At 60.7% G+C, this 18,812-nt stretch overlaps 1 protein-coding gene across 3 annotated transcripts in view; it reads right to left on the bottom strand.

The window, feature by feature from the left end:
* Positions 1-18,812, bottom strand: part of AFAP1 (actin filament associated protein 1) — a 57,595-nt gene that overhangs the window by 17,017 nt on the left and 21,766 nt on the right. For all 3 annotated transcript variants that reach the window (XM_036417174.2, XM_036417175.2, XM_045573953.1), the window contains exons 2-7: positions 14,116-14,244; positions 13,489-13,586; positions 12,158-12,266; positions 11,342-11,553; positions 7,712-7,891; positions 2,757-2,852 (exon numbers count right to left, since the gene is read on the bottom strand). In XM_036417174.2, coding sequence (XP_036273067.1) covers positions 2,757-2,852; positions 7,712-7,891; positions 11,342-11,553; positions 12,158-12,266; positions 13,489-13,586; positions 14,116-14,242 — 822 coding nt within the window. In that variant the 5' untranslated portion in view covers positions 14,243-14,244. The remainder of the gene's footprint in view (positions 1-2,756; positions 2,853-7,711; positions 7,892-11,341; positions 11,554-12,157; positions 12,267-13,488; positions 13,587-14,115; positions 14,245-18,812) is intronic.

Here is an 18,812-nt window from a genome sequence, read left to right as displayed (position 1 = left end):
CTGCCGTCAGACCCTCACGGGCACCGGGGCACTTGCCCGGCGGGTCCGGCACCTGCAGCCGGGCAGCCAGGACCGTCACCTGGTGTGTGAAGCAGAGGCACGTGGGGAAGGCGGGAGATGGTGACGGGAGGAGACTGAACTCTGGGTGGTGAGCACACAATTTGATATACAATTGTTCACCTGGAGCCTACATAACTGTATTAACTAATGTCACCCCAATAAATTCAATAAAAATGCTTTTTGAAAAGCAGCAGCATTGCTGAGAGCTGGAATCCGTCATTCCAACCGGAGAAGCTGTGCAGTCACAGCGGAGGGCACAGGCTCCAACCCTCCCAGATGCCCTGCACGGTCCGCCATGCCACAGGGACTGCCGCCCCTGGTGGATGCTGGGACTTGGGCACGCACACGCCACCTCAGGAGGGGGCCGGGCTGCTGGCCGAGGATGGCAGGCGGTGTCTGCACAGCGTCGCGGTGCAGGCCAGCGTGGAAGGAGCCAGCAGCATCCGTGGGAACCTGGTGCGTGCCGGCCTCCAGTGACAGAGGATGAGCGCGGTGCTCCCAGCCCTCGGGCGGGAAGTGCTCCTGAGAACCAGGTCAGCAGGTCTAGGCGGGCACAGCACAGCCTCAGAAACCGCGCTAAGTGCAGGGTGCCACCGGCCCCGTGGGAGTGGGCGGGAGAGAAACCCTGATGCCCAGCTGCTGCGAAGTGAAACCGGACCAGCCTTTCAGGATAGCTATTTGCTTAGCAACATGAGACAAATCTTAAAACACACTCCTCCCCGTTGCTCTGGGGACCTACTTTCTAGGGGTCTCTTTTCAGACAACAGAGAAGCAGCGAAGACTTATGAGAGATGCCAGGTGATCTTACATGCCAAAAAATAAGGAGCTATATTTGAAAGGGGGAGGAGTAATATGATAGTAGAGTCATATGATCTCATATTATTCAGCTGCTAAAAGTGCAAAAACGGTTGTTGCTTGTTATTAGTTTTCAAAAGCCTGAAAAATTGGTAATAATATAAAGGTAAGAAGAAAAAGAAAGGGGCAGCATACTAATTTTATACATCAGAATATCTAAACCATAATAGAAGCCCACGGGCAAGAAAAAGTGGTTAAAATGCTGGAGGAGCTGCGTCCTCCATGTGGTGGGTTCCTGGTGATCTCATTCCGGCTATTTGTGTTTCTCTGAACTTCTTGAACTTTCCATAGCAAGCAGGTATTCGTTCGTGATAAGAACAGGAAAGAGAGAAAGAAAGAGAGGCCTGCAGTGTCAGGATGAGGGCTGTGACAGGGTTAATTTTCTGTGTCAACTTGGAGAGTGATTTTGGATGAGACTAATTTTTTATTGTTATTGTTAGTCCTCATTCCAGAGTATTTTTTCCCATTAATTTTAAAGCGAGTGGAAGGGAGGGAGGATGAGGAAGAGAAATAGAGAACCTTGATATGAGACAGACACATCAATTGGTTGCCCTCTGGATGCATCCCAACAGGGCCAACAGGGATTAAATCTGCAACCCAGGTATGTGCCCTTGACTGAGACTCAAACCCGTGACCCATCCGTGTGCAGACCAACGCTAACCACTGAGCATAACAGCCAGGTAACATTTAAATCAGTGAACTCTGAGTAAAGCAGACAGTGCTCCCTCAGTGGTGGGCCTCACCCCGTCGCCTGAAGGCCTGCATCCCACTCCCAGGCCAGTCTCCTGAGCCGGGAGACTTCTGCAGAGGGCCTTCAGTCGTCACCTGCCGGCCTACACTGCAGACTCAGAACTTGCCATCCTCCATCATCACCTGAGCCAATTCCTTATGATAAATCTTTCACATAAAAAAATTCCTTATGTAGCCGGAACTGGTTTGGCTCAGTGGTAGAGCATCGGTCTGCGGACTGAAAGGTCCCGGGTTTGATTCTGGTCAAGGGCATGTACATTGGTTGCGGGCACATCCCCGGTAGGGGGTGTGCAAGAGGCAGCTGGTTGATGTTTCTCTCTCATCGACGTTTCTAACTCTCTCTCTCCCCCCCTTCCTCTCTGTAAAAAATTAATAAAATATATATATTTTTTAAAATTCCTTATGTAAATCATATATAAACACACACACGCACATATACATATAGCTAAGTACATACACGTACATGCACACACACACACCATTAGTTGTTTCTCCAGAGAACCTTGACTCAATCAGAAGGGACAGAAGGATCTGTTCATGGGCAGGGGCTGAGCAGGGAGGCCTCAGAGAGCTCCTGGGACACAGCAGCCGCAGGACCTGCGTGCGGACAGCCCGGGGTCTCCAGGGAGAGGAGATGTAATCAGACCAAGCTGGGTGTGTGGGATGACAGCGACAGCTTCACGTTTGACAAGAAGGGCTGGCCCTGCCCTCCTGCGGGGCGGTCACTGGTGCTTCTACAAGGAACATGGGCACAGCAGCGGGCACAGGGAAGGCAGCCTGGCCTGCGAGGATACAGCGTGGGGAGGGCGCTCGGGCAGTGCGGGCTGTACCCCGGGACACACAGACCTGAGCTCAGATTCCACGCTGCCATGGGATAGCCAGGACCTTGAGCAAGGCCCTGACACCTCCGCCCACTTCTCACCTCCAGGTGGGAATGAGACAGCCGACCACGCAGCCGTCAACGGCCAGCTAACGCCCGTCTGTGGGCGCCGGATGCACGGAGCGGGACAGTTCCCAGCTGGCCGTGCAGGATGCTCAGGGACGGAAAGAGCTCTGAGGGGCCCACTCCCCCGAAGAAGCACGCGCCTTACCTTCTCCAGCTCTGCCTTGTGCACCGGGGAGCCTGGCGGCGGGGGACACTCGGCATCCGCGGGCCCGCCACCGCCGCTGTACACCTCACGGATCACCTGCAACGAGCGGGGCGCTGGTGAGGGCCCAGACAGTGCGCTCCACGGGGAGCCCGAGAGGAGCGGAGCACGCGGCCTGGGGGGAGCCCACAGGCCCCAGCCTGGGCTTCCCTTCCAGCCGCCGGGCCACCGTCCGTTCCTTCAGTCGCCCACTCACGGCTGTCTCCCCACTCCTGGCGCTGCCCTGGGCCCTGGGCCACAAGGGAACAGGTATGGAGGGCTCTGCTCTCACGGGGCTTCCGTTCCAGGAAGCGTGAGGGGCCGTCGTGAACACGGAGCGTCACCAGGAAACGCAGGCAATGGGACAGCGAAGAGCAACGTGGCCTTCAGCCGCAGGCGTGGCTGACTTAGAGCAAGAGGCCCAGAGAGGCCTTGCGGGGGCACTGAGCTGCACCCCATCCCCTCCGCCCCCGCCCCCCTGGCTGCCACGGTCCCCTCGGACCCGCCTCAGCAGCCCCGGGCTGGGCAGGTAGGCAGGGGCCTCTGACAGCTGGGGGTGAGCAGTAAATGAGACAAGTCCTGGGTCAGCGGCTCACATTCTTCCCACAGAAGAGTGACCAGGCGGGTCTTTCAAAATGTCTCCCTTCTTTTGGGAACTAAGCTGCCATTTGAGTTCCACCCAAGCGCCTCCGGTCAGAACAGCCACGCCCAAATCCGAGAGCCCCGCGCGGCTCTGCAGCCTGACCTCAGCAGCGCCCGCTCCCCGCCCGCTCCCCGGCCCGCGGCCAGGGGCGCACAGGCCGGGACGCGCGGCCAGCCATGTTGCTGCTCAGCTGTTCTCGGAGAAAAAGAAGAAAGAAGAAGAAAAACTACAAGAAAGAAGGAATGTCCACATCTGAGACCAGAGCAGGGAGGGAAAGCAGCAGCCGCGAGCCTGCGTGTTTGTCCCCGGAAGCTGGGAGGGACGGCCGGCCGGAGCGGCTGCCCCGCGTCTCCCGGGAAACGGGCCCTCCACTTCTCTCTCTCTCTCCTCTCTCTCTCCTCTCTCTCGCTGACGTCACAACTCTTCCCGGCAGGTCTGGTTTCCTCACCTCCCCAGGGTGCCCCCAAGTCTTCAGTTCAGAGCAAAGTTTCATTTGATCTGAAAACAAGCTTTTGTCTTTTCTCCAGGGAGCGCTGTTCAACCTTTCCATCTCAGGCACGTGAGCGGATTCTGAGATTCTGCAGACCCGAAGGCAGGCTCTGTTTGCTGCCCCCTGACAAGAATTAGGTACAATTTTGGTTCATTCAGGCGGGACAGCCATTGCCGTGCTGGCTGCTGCCGTGTTCTTACGACCATCTCCGGAAAGGCGGCTGCTCTGGGGAAAGAGATCATGGGGGCCTCCTGGGCACTGGGCACAGACGGGGGACCAAGCCCAGATCTGCCGCTTCCTCCGAGGGGGCTGAGCAATCTCCCCTCAGGCCTCCCCCCCCCCCCGGAGGAGCACAGACCAGATACAGTGCTGCAGGGCCACCGGCGGGACCTGAGCTCCCCGTCAGCCTTAAATGCTGACCGTGCGCAGTGAGACAAATCCGCGTGAGGGCGGCTGTCCTGCGGGAAAACCGCAGAGACCTGGGAGACAGCCGCCATGCACGCAGCAAGCAGCTGCCTCTCCGCCTGTGTCAGGGCGAGCCCACCCCGCCCGGCCGCACGGCCCCGCGTGCCCCTGCCGCCTCCTGGAGGGGCCTGTGGGCGGGCATGACCCAGAGGACTGTGCCCTTTCTCTCAGCGAAGCAGGACCCGTCCTTCCAGACCCCTCAGTCTCAGGTGACCAGGAAGCCCGCCCTGCCCTCCCACGGGGGGACCCGGTCTGGCTGCTCTCCACGCGCCACACCGGCCACGTGTGCTCCGTCAGCGCGGGCCGTGTGCGCGGCGAGTGCAGTCTGTCCTGCTGTACGCGGTGCTCATGCCTCGGAGCGCTGCGCCTCCGCAGGCCGGTCTCCGCGCCTAGCCGGACGGCAGCCGAAGAAAGTGACTGAGGAAAAGGGGGGGCGAGGAGGCAGACTGCACCCAGGACTCCCACGGAAACAGGAAGGAGCGAGAACAGAAGCAGAGAGGCCTGCCGTCCGGTGGCACGCCACCCAGCCCTCTGCTTGGGTTGGAAATCCTCAGGGAAAACGCTTTTTCAAAAGGGGGCAGGCCCGCAGCACAAATACAGCCCCCCACCCCTGCCTCCCCCCGGCTGTCCTGTCACTACAGTGTCACCCTCGCCCCAGGTCACCTCTGGCCCCTGGCTCTGCCTGCTTCCCACCAGGAGGCTCCAGGAACCAAGGAATCCAAGGCCACCGGATGAGGACACTCAGCCATTGAGTCACCTTTCCCGGTTCACCACACATCTGTGACCTCTCACATCTGTGACCTCTCACATCTGTGACCTCTCACATCTGTGACCTCTCACATCTGTGACCTCTCACATCTGTGACCTCACATCTGTGACCTCCATACCGGGCCTCCCTCCCTCCCTGCAGGAGCTCAGTTCCTGGAGCAGTGATTCAGGGCACCGGAGCCCAGACAGCCTGGGCCACAGCGGGTATTCAGACATCCGGGGTCAGATGACTCACCCTTCCCCAGACTAAGCCACAGCCATGCCCCAGGCACAGGGAGAGCACCAGGAGCACCGCACACCTCCTGTTCCACGGGTCAGCACCCCCCTGTCCACGGGTCAGCGCCCCCCTGTCCACGGGTCAGCGCCCCCTGTCCACGGGTCAGCGCCCCCGTCCACGGGTCAGGCTCCCCCTGTCCACGGGTCAGGCTCCCCTGTCCACGGGTCAGGCTCCCCTGTCCACGGGTCAGGCTCCCCCTGTCCACGGGTCAGGCTCCCCCTGTCCTAGGGCGGCCTGTGGGAGCACAGCAGGTGTTCCGTGACACTGTCTCTCTGCTCTGAGCCCCCTCGTGGCCACAGTGCCCGCAGAGCTCATGAAGAAATTGTAAAGGGTGAGCACCCAGTGCCGTGAACAGCTACACGTGAGGTGTTGGTGCTGCTGGTCCCATCGCACAGAGCCATGTCCTGGGAGAATCCAATATGTACCTAAAGAACTGAGTCCAAGTTCAGAATCACAAGCCCTTCCAGAACCAGACTGTGTTATGTTCTGGGCGTTCTGTTTGCTTTCAGCGTGAGCCCTCCTCCCTGAAGCACAGCCTCTGCACATTCTTCAGGCAACCTGACCGCCTGCTGCTAGTTCTTGTTCTGACCGGCCCGCCCTGGAAAGGGCTCATGTTTTTGGCATCTGCACACACACACACACACACACACACACACACTCACACATGCACGCACACTCACACACACATGCATACACACACACACACACACACACACTCAGTGAGTCCTGGCAAGAGCTGCCGTAGTGGAAGTCACAGACCAGACGGAGAGAAACACATGGCAGGACCTGGCAGCGTGCCGAGCCCGCCCTGGCTGCATCCTCATGCTCCCACACTGACCAGGTGTGCGCCTCACTCAGACACCGGTGGTTGCGTTCAGGCCCCATTTCAAGGCCTGGAAGCCTCGGCAGTAAGTGGATGGCAATGCGGTCACCCAGCCACATGGGGAAGGAAGGGCCACCGCCTGCATTTAAGAGCTCACACTGCATAAAGCTGTGAGGAGGAGACGCGGGTAGAAACCTTCAGGACTTTGGGTTAAACAACAGTCTCTCAGCTTTGACAGAAAAAGCAATACAGGGGAATGGAATGCTGATACACGTGGCAACATGGATGACCCCCGGAAACAGCGCTAAGTGAAAAAAGCCTGTCCGGAGCGGGGACCGGCAGGCCAGGGTGAGGACAGAGGCAGGGCAGGCGGGCGGGCGGGCGGGCGGGCAGTGACTGCTGCGGTGAATGCGGATTTGCTCCTTGGGGTGATGAAATGTTCTGAAACTAGATTAATGGCCATGGTTGCACAACTGTGACTGTCCTAAAAACAATGAGTCACACTTTAACAGGCAAACTGTATGATGTACCTCAATGAAGTTGATGTACAAAATCATTGAAATAATGTTTTTCCCCCAAATACAGTGAGCAGCATGAGCACCAGGTGACGGCACAAGCAGACGGGCAGGCGAACAAGAGCTCACACCGCGCAGCCAGGAGCGGCCCACACCCTCCGCCAAGCCCAGCCTGACGCCAGGCCCGCCGCGTGCTTGCTGAGGAGGTACAAGGCTCAGCAAACATTCCTGAAAGAAACAACTGGAAGCTCTAGAACTAAAAACTCCCACAGCCGAAATGAGGAGCACACGGAACGGGGGCGGATTTGACAACAGAGCAGGCACAGCTGGAGAGAAACAGTGAGCTGGAAAGTGACAAGAAGGTGACCAGACTAAGAATTTTGTTAAAAAGGGGACAGTAAATATAAGACGACGGAGAATGCAGTGCAAAGGCCTCACAGATATTTAAGTGCTGTCAGGAGGAGGGGAGGAAATGGGGCAAAGCTATATTTGAAGAGAAATGGCTGAAATATTTCCTGACCCTTAGAGTGATGACAATCCAGATCTCAGACGCCTGAGGAACCCCAAGCAGAATAAACACAAAAGAACCTGCATCCCGGACACAATACAGTGAAACCGGAACACCCAAGGAAGACGGAGCTAGAAGCGGCCTGCCGGTGGGGCCAGCATGTCCCTGAGGAGACGCGTGACAGTGATTGACCTGAGTCATCAGAACACCCCACGACCAAGGACCGAACTGTGCAGGCCAGCCATGTCCGCGCTGCCTGAGAAAGCGCAGACTGAAATAAGGCCCATCTCAGAGCAGCTGCCGAGGACCAGCTCAGAAGCTCATGTTTTTGGCATCTGTACACACATGCATGCACACTCACAAACACACACGTGCACACACATACACACACACACACACACACTCACACACACGTGCACCCTCAACTTGCCTTCAGCCACTGCTCGGCCTGCTCCTGGCTCTGCACGGCGAGGACCAGGGGGTCGGTGCCCTGCGGGGTGATCTTCAGCTCGTGCTGCTTCTTCTTGCCGTCCTTGGGGATGTAGGCGACGCTGCAGCCGGGCAGGGGCAGCTCCATCTGCGGCTGCTGGTCCTTGGAGGTCTTGTAGCACTGCGGGACAGGAGAGGCCTCGTCAGGGCCCGCGGGGCAGGCCGGGGCTGACAGCACGTGGCAGAACGAAAAGGCGGTAGGGCGCAGCGCCTGGAAGTCTCGTCAAACGGGGGTGCTAGCAATTGGAAAATGGACTGCAGGCTCCCCTGCCACCCGCTCCACCCCCACACGCGTCCCCGGGCACGTGAAAATGCACCCTCCCATGCACTCAGCAAAGTCTCCGCCATCACTGACATGGCCCGCGGCGGCCGAAGGGCCCTGTGCTGGCGGCTGATCTAACACGCTTCCGCAGGAGGCTCCATGAACACAGATAGTAGGTTTGTTGACACGCACGGCCTGCACTCTGTTCCACAGCCTGCCCTCGGCATCCCCCTGCCTCCTCTCCACCCTCTCTCCGGAAGGCAGATGGGTGACCTCAGTAAGAGTACACACATCAACACAGCACATACAACACACACATCAACACAGCACACACACCAGCGTCCGCACAGCGCGGCCGCTGGTGGAGAGAGGACCCGGCATCTGGGTCCACCTGTGACCACGGCGCTGGCTCTGGCCTTGGCCACGTTTCCTGAGCCCGTTTCCTCGTGGGTAAAGGAGCGACCGGTGCTTCCTTGAGTTTCTGAAATGGTTAGAATGACACCTGCTCCCAAGTAGCAAGGTGCACTTCCGCACCTCCCCCTCACAGGCGCCTGTTCTGCAGTGAGTTAACCTGGTATAGGGCCCTCGTTAAGTAACCCGTAACTGTTATGCACCTTGCCGATGTCAGGTGACTGAACACGCAGCCAACCCGGGACTCAGCCCCAACCTGGGTGAGTCCTACGCTTGCCTCTAAGCTAGTGGTCGGCAAACTCATTAGTCAACAGAGCTAAGTATCAACAGCACAGCAAGTGAAATTTCATTTCAGAGCCAAATTTTTTAAACTTAAACTTCTTCTAATGCCACTTCTTCAAAATAGACTCCCCCAGGCCAAAAACCGACTTCTGCGCATGGGCCAGGAAGTTTCAGTCTCACTGTACGTGTGCGCCTGCACGTGGTATTTTGTGGAAGAGCCACGCTCAGGGGCCAAAAAGCTGCATGTGGCTCGAGAGCCGCAGTTTGCCGACCACTGCTCTAAGCCATCTATTGAGGTGGAATGGGTACATGGAGGCCTATTTTCAGAAGTTATCATCTGCAGTTCCAAAACCATGCTTCTTGAACGACACGTGGATGGAATATACCCGCTTTTTAAAACGTCTCAAATGATGCTGCCTGTCTAAAAAGGAAGAACCGTCCTAGCCGTGTGGCTCAGCGGACTGAAGGGTCCCAAGTTCAATTCCAGTCAAGGGCACATACCCAGGTTGTAGGGTCGATTCCCAATAGGGGGCGTGCCGGAGGCAGCTGATCAATGATTCTCTCTCATCACTGATGCTTGTATCTTTCTCTCCCTCTCCCTACCTTTCTGAAATCAATAGAAATACATTTTTAAAAGCTAAATAAACAAATAAATAAAAGGGAAGAACAAAACACACACCTAGGCCAGTGCAGCTCAGACTGCTATAAAGGCCCCGTGGCCGGGCTCTCTGCCTTCTGTGTAGGTGGAAAGGGAACGGAGCACAGGACAGAAAGGAACGCTACAGCTTGTGTTTTCTCTCAGCCCCCTGCCTCGCCTCGGCTGTGTCCGCAGGGAGCGGCTGAGCTGGCCTCGGAGGTCGCTGCGGGCCCCGGAAGCTGGAGGCAGAGCAGCCGGGCCTCTACGCGGGGGCCCAAGAGCAGGCCGCGGGGCGGGGGCAGAGGCAGGGCCGGCGGGGAAGAGGCTGCAATGCGTGCACTGGAAGGCGGCGTGGGGCCGCGGCTCGGAGCCATCAGGCCCCCCCGAGGCTGGGCCTTCACAGCGCCCCCTCGCAGTGGAGGCAGAGCCCCCTCGCAGTGGAGGCAGAGCCGCTGGGAAGGGAGCGTGACTGGGGACAAGCCCTCTGCCAGCTGCTGCAGCGTGGGAGCAGGGCCACGAGGCCTGGGGGCTCTGGGCAGAGGGAGCAGGCTCCATCCGGAAGGGCATAGACACTGGGCTCGGAACAGGAAGCCGGCCTCCTGTTCGGCCTCAGTTTCCGTGCTGCTCAGACGTGGAAAGCAAAGTTTGCTTTGCTGTCACTGCTAATCTTTTCTCTGTCAACAGGGTCATCGGGGCAGGTCCTTCTGTGCTGGGAATGGTGATGACCGTGAGGACAGCAGGGTCCCGACGAGAGCTGTAACAGGCTGGGCGCTGTGAGGGCCGCCGTGTCCCCACGCCACCCCGGATCGGTGAGAGCGGGGGTACCGCGGAGGGGTGCTCTGAGGTCCCCAGGCGGCAGCTGAGGGGAGTCTCGCCGAGACAGCCACTCAACAGAAAGGTCCCAGGAAACCTGTCTGCCCAGAAGGAGCCTTGGGGAGATCTTCCTCACCTTTTTTCCACTCTTTACTTTAAAATTCCCCCGTCATTTTTGGCATCTTCTAAATTTGGGAGTTTTTAGGCCACACATGTGGAAAAAACATGTACTCTCGCTGTGTTTCAGAAATAATTGAATAAAACTACTAACTAAAAAGTATTCCACGTCCTAAGAATCCAGTGAAATGCGATCCCCACAGCTCACAGGTGAATCTCTAAGAGCTCGCTGCCCACTGCAGAGTGACACACAGAAACAGCATGTTCTCTTTCAATGACGAAGTTTTGAGTGATTTTCTCTCTCACGGTTCATTTGAAGGAAGAACAAAAAGCAAAAACACGCTCTGCACATCCTAATTCTAGGAATACAAGGTGCCCAAGGCTGGGGGAAGGTGGGAGCAGGGAGGGAAGAGCGAGGGGCCGCCATGACCATGCTGGCCTCTTGAGCGCTCCTGCCGAGCACCACCCAGCAGAGCGTCTGTGTGTCCAGCCCTGCCTCTCCGTCACTTACCCTCGCTTCCTACTCGGCCTCTCCTAAAAGGAATGACGGGGGGTGGGAGGGAGACAGAGAGAGAAAGAGAGAGAAAGAGAGAGAAAGACAGAGAAAGAGAGAAAGGAAGGAAGGAAGGAAGGAAGGAAGGAAGGAAGGAAGGAAGGAAGGAAGGAAGCTGGCCCTTAGCTTTCCAAAATAATTTCCTGTGCTGGCCACGCTCCCTGGCCCAGCGCGGCCGCCCGGCCCTCTGACCTGGCTTTGAGGAATCCACTGACTCACTACAAAGGGGAGGATCCATCCCGCAACTTCTGGCCAGCTCAGCCTGTGCCCTCCCCTCACACACCGCAGATACTGCCCAGAGGGAGGGCTTGCCCGCTGCCTGCCTGAGGGAGGGGCGGACCCTCTGCATGGCTCACACGGCCTGTCCGCCAGCCACCGGCGAGGGCCCTGCGTGCTCTCCACCAGCGCCGAGGCCTGTGGGTCCCTCCCCTTGGCCGAGGCCAGCGCTGCTGCGTCTGTCACGGGGGCGCCTGCACACGGCCGGCGGCGGGCTTACCAGCAGTTTGGTGTCTTTGATGACGCAGAGCAGCTTGGTCCACTGGCCGAAGCGCTTCTTGCGCAGCAGGAAGGCGCAGATCTTGGCGTCCTTCACCAGGTCCATGGAGGCCTCCTCCGAGGGCCACTGGTGACGCGTCTTCTTCCCCTTGCCGTCCTCCTCCTCCTCGTCGTACGACTCGTAAGAGCTACTCATGGCATCCGAGTCGTAATCTGTCAACAGTGAGGGAGTGAGGCCTCGCACAGACGGCCCCCTGGGCTCAGGGTGCCCCCTCTATCCGCAGGGGGGACGGGCGCTGGCCTCTGTGCTGGGAATGGTGATGACCGTGAGGACAGCAGGGTCCCGACGAGAGCTGTAACAGGCTGGGCGCTGTGAGGGCCGCCGTGTCCCCACGCCGCCCCGGATCGGTGAGAGCGGGGGTACCGCGGAGGGGTGCTCTGAGCTCCCCAGGCGGCAGCTGAGGGGAGTCTCGCCGAGACAGCCACTCAACAGAAAGGTCCCAGGAAACCTGTCTGCCCAGAAGGAGCCTCGGGGAGATCCCTGCACCCAGTGCCCCCTCCCCACACACACCCCCCCACGGCATAAGGACAGCCCCAGAAAGCCCTTCCCTCTGCCTCCGGGAGCGTGTCTCCTGGACGCTGTTTCCACAGCATGAGCTCTCCCTCCGCGGAGTCAGCCCGAGCTCCAGGGGCGGGGTGGGGGGTAGGAGGACACCTGCCCCTCGCGCCCTCTCTGCCCCCCCCACGCCCTCGGTGCCCGGGCCCGCCCGTGCCCACAGAAGCCCGGCTCCCCACCGGCCGCGGCCCCGACACTCACTGGACGTGATGTATTCCGGCGCTTTCCCCGGGCTCAGCGGTACGGCCTCCTCGTAGTAGCCCTCCGGGAGCGAGGCCGTGGGCAGCGGGGGCGGCCCGCTGTCGGGGGGCTGGGGACGGAGGGGACAGAGCGTCACTGGAGCGCTGGGCCCGCACTGAGGGGCGCGTCCCCCCCTCCCCCCGGGAAGCCTCTGCGGAGAGCTTCGCCCTGGGAGAGGCGCTGGCGTCCGCGCCCGATGGGTCTCCGTGAGTCCCCGCTCACTGTCCAGCCGGCCAGCCCGGCCACGCGCCCGCACCCGGCACAGCCGCCGGCAGGGACCAGGCGTGCGGCCCGTGTCCCGGGAGCGCCTAGCAAACCCGCTCTGGCTCCAAGTCACCTTCCCAAGCGGGACCGGGGACCCCCCCCCCCCCCCCGAACTGACAGGTGCCTCGCCTCTTTGTGCCCACACCGCTGCCCGCGAGTCTCCAGCCTGGCTTCTCCGAGGCCCACCCCGAGCTGGAGCCCCGGGACGATTCGGGTCGGCACCAGGGAAGTGGGGACTGAGGGAGTGAGGGGTGCCCAGGACCGAGTCAGAGAGAAGAGGGGAGCCGGCCAGTGTGGCTCAGTGGTCAGGTGTCGATCTATGAACCAGGAGGTCACGGTTCAATTCCTGGCAAAGGGCACATGCTCAGGCTGTGGGCTCTATCCCCAGTGGAGGGCGTACAGGAGGCAGCCGATCAATGATTCCACCTCATCGATGCTTCTATTGTTCTCACTCTCCCTTTCTCTCTCTAAAATCAATTACAAACAATAACAACAAAAGAAAACGAAGAAACAAATAAACAACGAGGCCATCACTGCGCACACTCGGCTCAGCAGCTGCGGCCCGGAGCGAGCATTAGGGACTCAGACCGCGGACCCGAGAGAGAGCCGTCCTGGACCGCCTCCGCTCAGACCTGGACCGACGTCTACCCCCTGGGGAGCAGTGAGGAGGCAGGAAGGGCGGGGGGGGGGGGGGGGGCCGCACATGAAACCCTGGGAGCAGGCCCCGACCGCCACGGCGGCAGTATCCCGGAGCAGTTCGGACGCGCACGGTCAGTGACACACACGTCCCAGGAACACGTACGCGTGTTTCTTCTGAAGAACTTTATCCCGGAAGCAGCACTGCGGCGATTCAGACGGCGGCATTCCGGCCGCTGACCCAGAGAGTGAGCGGTCACCAGCCTCCACGCCGACACTTGGCGCTGAGGCCCCTGATTCCTGGGTGCGGCCTCCTACCTGCTGCTCCCGCAGCTCCCACACCACCGAGGCGTCCCCGCCCTCCAGAACCGGGCGGCAGAGCGGCCACTCACCAGCCAGGGCTGCGGGATCTCCGGCAGCGGCATCTGGGGCGGCGCCGGCAGGCTGCTGGGGGCCTCCTGCTTCGGAGCGTGGTCTCTGCCTTCAGAACCTGGGGATCAGCAAGCACAGGCGTGAGGAGGACGCACTTACCGCCTCGGCCCCGCTGACCCTTCACCTACGGCTCTGACCCTCACGCCCCTGCAGGGCAGTGCATTCTCCTCCATCTCACCGAGGAGAGCCTGTGGCGGGATAAGGCTAAGAACTACTGCCGCCCACCAGGAGGAAGTGGAGGAGCCAGCAACGCGTGAGGGGGCTGTACACAGCCCCTCCGGACCACGCGGTCTGTCCCGGGCACCTGCCTGTGCAGCTGCCCTCCCCGGTAATGCCCAAACCCTGGCCTGAGAAGGCCCCTCTGTACGCTGAGTCCTCCTGGGAATCTCCAAAGGGTGGGGTGCCCCGGGGGCCCCCAACACCCCCCTGTGCCTTTATCTCCTTAAAGGCTTGCACTGGGCATACAGCAAGACTTTTAACAACTTCATATTAAACAAACGCACACGTTACTAAACCTAGGACTGCGCGTTAGAAAAGGGGTCAGAGGTGTGTGAGGCCGGGGCGGGGGGGGGGGGGGGGGCACGCACCTCTGGAGGCCTGTACCCTGAGCAGGATGTCTGTGATCACCGCCTTCTTCTCCCGGACAGTGGACGTTAGGTATTCGTGGTCCAGGAGCTCCAGGAAGAGACGCAGTTCAACTATTAGCTCCTCCATGGCTGAAACGAGGAGGAGATGACATTAGACTCACGGATTTCAAATGGCAAACACAGATGCCAGGCCTGGCTCAGAGCCTCGCCCTCCTTGCTGGCGGAATGCGGCGTTCCCACGGAGCAGTCTGCCGGAGCCAGGCCCCAGCGGCGTGAGCGCCCTCCTCCGTGCACACTCCGCGCACGCGTGCTGCTTGCTCCGCACCGGCTCCGAGGCGGCACGCTCAGCGGGGAGGCGCCCCGGCCACGTCGCCAGCAGATGGAGGCAGGCTGACATCACCATCATCGTCTGCACCACATTAAATTCCCGTGTCAAAGAGGAGAAGGAATCTCAAATGCCAAACAGTTTTCCATAGCTACTCTGACCCGGTTTTGGAAGCCACGCCCGCCTGCTTTGCAGGGCTGCCCCCCCCCTCCCCCCAGGGCGAGGGCAGTGCAGGTTTGATGGGGAGGCCCCGCCCTCATGGCCACAATGCGGACTATGTCAGCACATTTAAATCATCGGAAAGCTTTCAATCATCAGAAAGATTAGATCATCAGCAAGTTCTGGTTTGTTTTTGTTAATCCTCACCCGAGGACACTTTTCCATTGATGTTTTAAGAGAGTGGAAGGGAGAGGGAGAGACAGAGAGATACATCGATTGCTTGCCTCCCACCTATGCCCTAGCCAGGCCCGGGAATCAAGCCTGCAACTGAGATACTTGCCCTTGACCGGCCGCTGCCTCCTTGTCCCGCCCGTCTCCTTCCCCTCCCGCCCTGTGCGCCCCTTAGTGTTTCTGAATGAGGCTGTCTCCCCGCAAGCATCAGGCTGCTTCCCGCAGCGACCTGGGCGCTCCCTGCTGCTGTCTGCGGTGCGCCCGCACCTGTACGCCCCTGTCTGGTCCCCACACACACACCCCACCCCGCCTTTTACCGTCCACGCTCAGCTCGGCTACCAGCACCTCGGCCCACCTTCCTCGGGCCTAACCACGCTGTGGCTGCGTGAGTCTGTCTCCTCCCCCATCGGGGGCGGGGGACAGTCTGAAGTGTGGGCCTCCGTGGGACCGCTCTGCACCCACACGGCCTCGCACGCCGCCTGCTGGGTCCCCGCACAGCTGGTTCCTAGATCTTCGTAACAGAGCAGATTCCTGGGATTGTTTGTCAGAGGAAGTTGCAGAGAGACATGCCAAGCCCGTCCCCTCACTGACTACTCCGTGTGACATTCTCTGAACACAGCCAGCCGGGGCAGGGCTGCCTGGCAGGGCCTTCTCAGCTGGTGGCACCTGGGCAGGCCTCTGCTGAGGGCAGGCGCCATGGGAGCACTCAGAGGGCTGAGTGATGGACACAACTCACGCAGCAGGGAGCACGGGGCTGCCAGCGGCACGGCACCAGCATACCTTCCCTTATAGGGTTACGGCGGGAGGCAGGCCGCTCCGCAAACACGTCCCGGCCTCCGCTTATCTGGCTGGGCCGCCGGGAGGCCAGAAGACTGAGCAGGCGGGGTGCTCTCTGGGGGAAGACGTGGACCCCAGGCGGCCATGAGTGACCGCGGCTGAGCACAGGGCCCTGGCCACAGTGCGGGTAACAGCTCTGTGCAGGCAGCGCGGGGAGACCGGCCGACCGGTCTGGTTTCATCAGGATCGGAGGGGAGAGAGCAGGCCTCGCCTTGTCGCTCTCCTGTCACAGGGCAGGCCAGGACAGACCGCCCCCGCTCAGCCTCAGCACCGACTCCCCCACGCCCCCCAGGCCCCAGGAAGCCATGTGCGTTCCGAGTCCTGAGAAGCTGCCGCTCGGCTGCTCAGAGGCAGCAAGGTCTGCCGGGAACGGCTGTGGCAGTCCGCAGAGCGCATTCTTTGGGGAAGATATCATGACTTGCACAGGCAGATTAATATGTGGATGGATGAGTCAAGCCCTAACAGAAAACATCTTTCCATTGTTTGGTGAAGAGCAAGAGGTGAAACCCAGAGCCACACACGCTTTTCCCGGTCATGGTGATGTGCGTGCCCCGACCGCACCCAGGCCGCTTCTCGCCTCGGGAGCCTGATCCTGGGCTGCAGACCAGGACCCCGCACTCCCATGGGAGCGAGGGAGGGGAGGGAGGTCGGGTCACAGGGTTCCGGGCCAGGCTGTGACAGACATTCCCAGGAGCTGACGCAGTGCGTGTTTCCTCGCACACACTTCCGCTGAGAGGCACGCACGCCCAGCCTCCTGTGTGCGACAAGCAGCCGAGCCTACCACAGCCGAGGTGGAGCTTCGCCTCGGGGGGAGAGGAGGAGGAGCGGGTCAGGACAGGGGACAGGACTGGAGACACCAGCCTCTCCCCCTGAGTGAACCTCAACCCCTGCACCCCAGAGCTTCCTGCGGCAGCTCGGAGAGGCGGCTGCGGCCATTTGCTCTGCCTCCCACAGCCCCTGAGTGACTGCGTTTCGGATGCCCGACCCCGGCCAGCGGCTGTCAGGAGGGTGGGAGGCGGGGCCACACGGGAGAACGGGGTGAAAATACCCTCCCGGAGACATGTGGGCACAGGAGAAGGCATGGAACGGGGGACACCTCCCCGGGCCCTCACCAGGCTGGGACTGGTCCCACTGGCACGCCGCAGGGTGGGCCTGCTGCCCCCTCCCCCAGGACAGGACTCGGTTACGGTTCTTGGAGATGGCCGCCCCCAGCTCCGCAGCTGTGCTCACACTCGCCCTGTGAACACGCTGCAGACGGGGTTTCCAGCGCTGCCTCCTGCGACCTCAGGGAGCACCAGGTCCGCCAGCGCAGCGAACCCGCCGCCAGCCCGGCGGTCAGGAGAGGGGGCCAGGAGGCAGCGAAGCCCCTGAGGACAAGGACATGCTGGCCGGCTGCTGCCCCCCAATGGTCAGGTTCAGCCAGACTCAGGATGCCGTGCCAGGGCTCAATCCTGCACACAGCTCATCCGTCCTCTCGCCTCTGAGGGCACACACCGAACCTGCCCACGGCCCGTCCGTGGGAATGAGCTTCCCGGCCGGCCAGGGGCCATGCTGAGCGCCGTCCGTGCCTGAGAGTGCCAGTGCGACCCCATCAAGGCACGCGCCTGGCTGCAGGCTGGACCCCAGGGGGCAGGTAAGGCAGGCAGCAGTGTGTCTCTCACTGAGGTGCCGCTCTGCTCTCTCTCTGGGAAGGTCCTCGGGGAAGACATACAGAAAGAGGAGACCTTCCCTGGGACGCAGCGGCCATGGTCGCTGCTCTCACCTGCGGTGCTTTCCTGGCACAGCGCGGAGGGAAGCAGCTGCGGGAGGGGAGACGCACGTCTCAGACACGCACTGGCCGCCCTTCCCAGAGCCGCCCCCTGCCCTGGTGCTCCGGGGACCAACTCCAGCGGGACCCCAAGGCCCGAGCCCGGAGCCAGCGAAGCTGTGAGGCAGGCGGGCACCCAGGCGGAGGGAGCCCTGCTGCCTGCCCCGGGGAGAAGGGCAGGCCGCTCAGGAGGCGGTCTGACCCCTTCCGGGATGGCACCACCTTCCCGGTGACAGTGCTGAGCAACGTCCCGGGAGACAACTCCCGTATGACCTCAGTGACCCCGCAGAACTGCTTCCGGAGCATCCCACCCGCCTCCTTCCCCGAGGGGACAGCCCAGGGAGGCCTGCGGCCGGTGACCAGCTGTCTGCATGCATGAAGTGCCGCCCAGGCTCCACCTGTGCCCAGGCCCCTCCCATGGCCGTAGGCCGACAGCAGGCACAGGCCGGGCTCCCCCAGGGACGGCTGCGAGGCTGCTGGCTGGCCGCCCGTCCCCGCAGACGGAGCCCCGCCTGCACGCGTGGTGGGGAGGGCGGCGGGCACTGGCTGGTGGCATATGGCCCTGTGCTAATGGAGCCAATTAGCGCCACGGCTGGCTGGGAGCTCTGTGCTCATGGGCGATGATGATGCGGTGGCTGCGCGGTGTCCACACGGCGATGCCAGCTCTCACAGGCACTGCCGTCCGTCTCACTATGAACGAGGAGCAGAGCTGGCCCCAGGGTTTTGCTTTAAACATACACTGAGTGGCCAGATCATTATTATCTCTGAACGCATAATCATCAGGCCACTCAGTGTACATATTTTTAAGTATATTTTTACTGGTTTCAGAGAGGAAGGGAGAGGGAGAGAGTTGCTGATATGGGAAGAAAGATAATTAATAGATAACAATATAAGCATAAACTATGTTACTCACTGCACGCCTACCTTTGCCCACCCTGTTCACACACGGAATAGGTATGATTTGGCAGTGAGTGGCGTCGTAAGGCTTCCGGCCCACAGTGGGCTGCTAGGTAAGTTTGGGGAGTCAGAAGTTATCCCTGGATTCCCAGCTGCGCAGGGCTCGGTGCCTGGCCCCACACTGTTAAATAACAATCAACCTTATGGTGCGATCAGCCAGCCCCAGCTTCACCCACGGCCTGAGCTCTCGGCGTCTTGCTCACTGGTTCCTCCCGGCACGCCTTGGCCTCTGCCTTGGGCCTCAGATTCAGCCCAAACCCACCGCTGCCAGGGTCCCCATCTCAACCACGGCAATTCTACTCCTCCCGTCACCCAGCCCAAACCCGGGCGCCACCCTCCTCACTCCTGTCCTCGGCCCATCAGCCGCCTACTGGCCTCCTC

This window comes from Pipistrellus kuhlii, unplaced genomic scaffold (genome assembly GCF_014108245.1).
Source record: "Pipistrellus kuhlii isolate mPipKuh1 unplaced genomic scaffold, mPipKuh1.p scaffold_m20_p_58, whole genome shotgun sequence".
Classification (NCBI taxonomy): domain Eukaryota; kingdom Metazoa; phylum Chordata; class Mammalia; order Chiroptera; family Vespertilionidae; genus Pipistrellus; species Pipistrellus kuhlii.
This window is presented reverse-complemented; position numbering and strand designations above follow the sequence as displayed.